The sequence below is a fragment of the Phalaenopsis equestris genome, unplaced genomic scaffold (genome assembly GCF_001263595.1).
Source record: "Phalaenopsis equestris unplaced genomic scaffold, ASM126359v1 Scaffold180220, whole genome shotgun sequence".
Lineage (NCBI taxonomy): Eukaryota > Viridiplantae > Streptophyta > Magnoliopsida > Asparagales > Orchidaceae > Phalaenopsis > Phalaenopsis equestris.
The window spans coordinates 1-492 of record NW_018200169.1 but is presented as its reverse complement, the minus strand read 5'-3'; the positions used below and the strand labels follow the sequence as shown (position 1 = coordinate 492).

General features: G+C 54.3%; 1 protein-coding gene across 1 annotated transcript; it reads left to right on the top strand.

Annotated features, from left to right (window-relative positions):
* Window positions 1-4: 4 nt before the first annotated feature.
* LOC110034266 (probable glucan endo-1,3-beta-glucosidase A6) lies at window positions 5-487 on the top strand (the record flags this gene model as incomplete). The annotated part of the gene is made up of 1 exon (XM_020738546.1): window positions 5-487. A coding segment is annotated over one exon (483 nt), but the record flags the coding sequence as incomplete, so codon positions are not given.
* Window positions 488-492: the final 5 nt, after the last annotated feature.

Genomic DNA, 492 nt, shown 5'->3' with positions numbered 1-492 from the left:
CGCCTCCAACTCTTCCTTCTGGCCTTATCTCGTCCCCTCCATGATTCGCCTTCAACGCTCCATCAAATCATTCTCCCTTCACGGAATCAAGATCAGCACCACGCATGCCATGGATGTCCTCCAATCCTCCTTCCCCCCTTCTTCCGGCCGCTTCCGATCCGACATTGCCGGCCCAATCATTCGCCCCATGCTCGATTTCCTCCGCCGAACATCCTCCTATTTCATGATCGACGCCTATACCTATTTCGCCTGGTCTAAAAACCCTAATTCGATTTCAATCGACTACGCCCTTTTTCAGGCAAACTCTAGCTTATACTACCACGATCCGGCCACCGGACTCACCTACACCAATCTATTGGATCAGATGCTCGACGCGATGGCTGCCGCTATAGCCGCTGAAGGTTACCCTGAAGTCCGGCTAGGAGTCGCGGAGACCGGGTGGCCGAATGCCGGCGATCTTGATCAGATCGGAGCGAATGTGCATAACGCAGC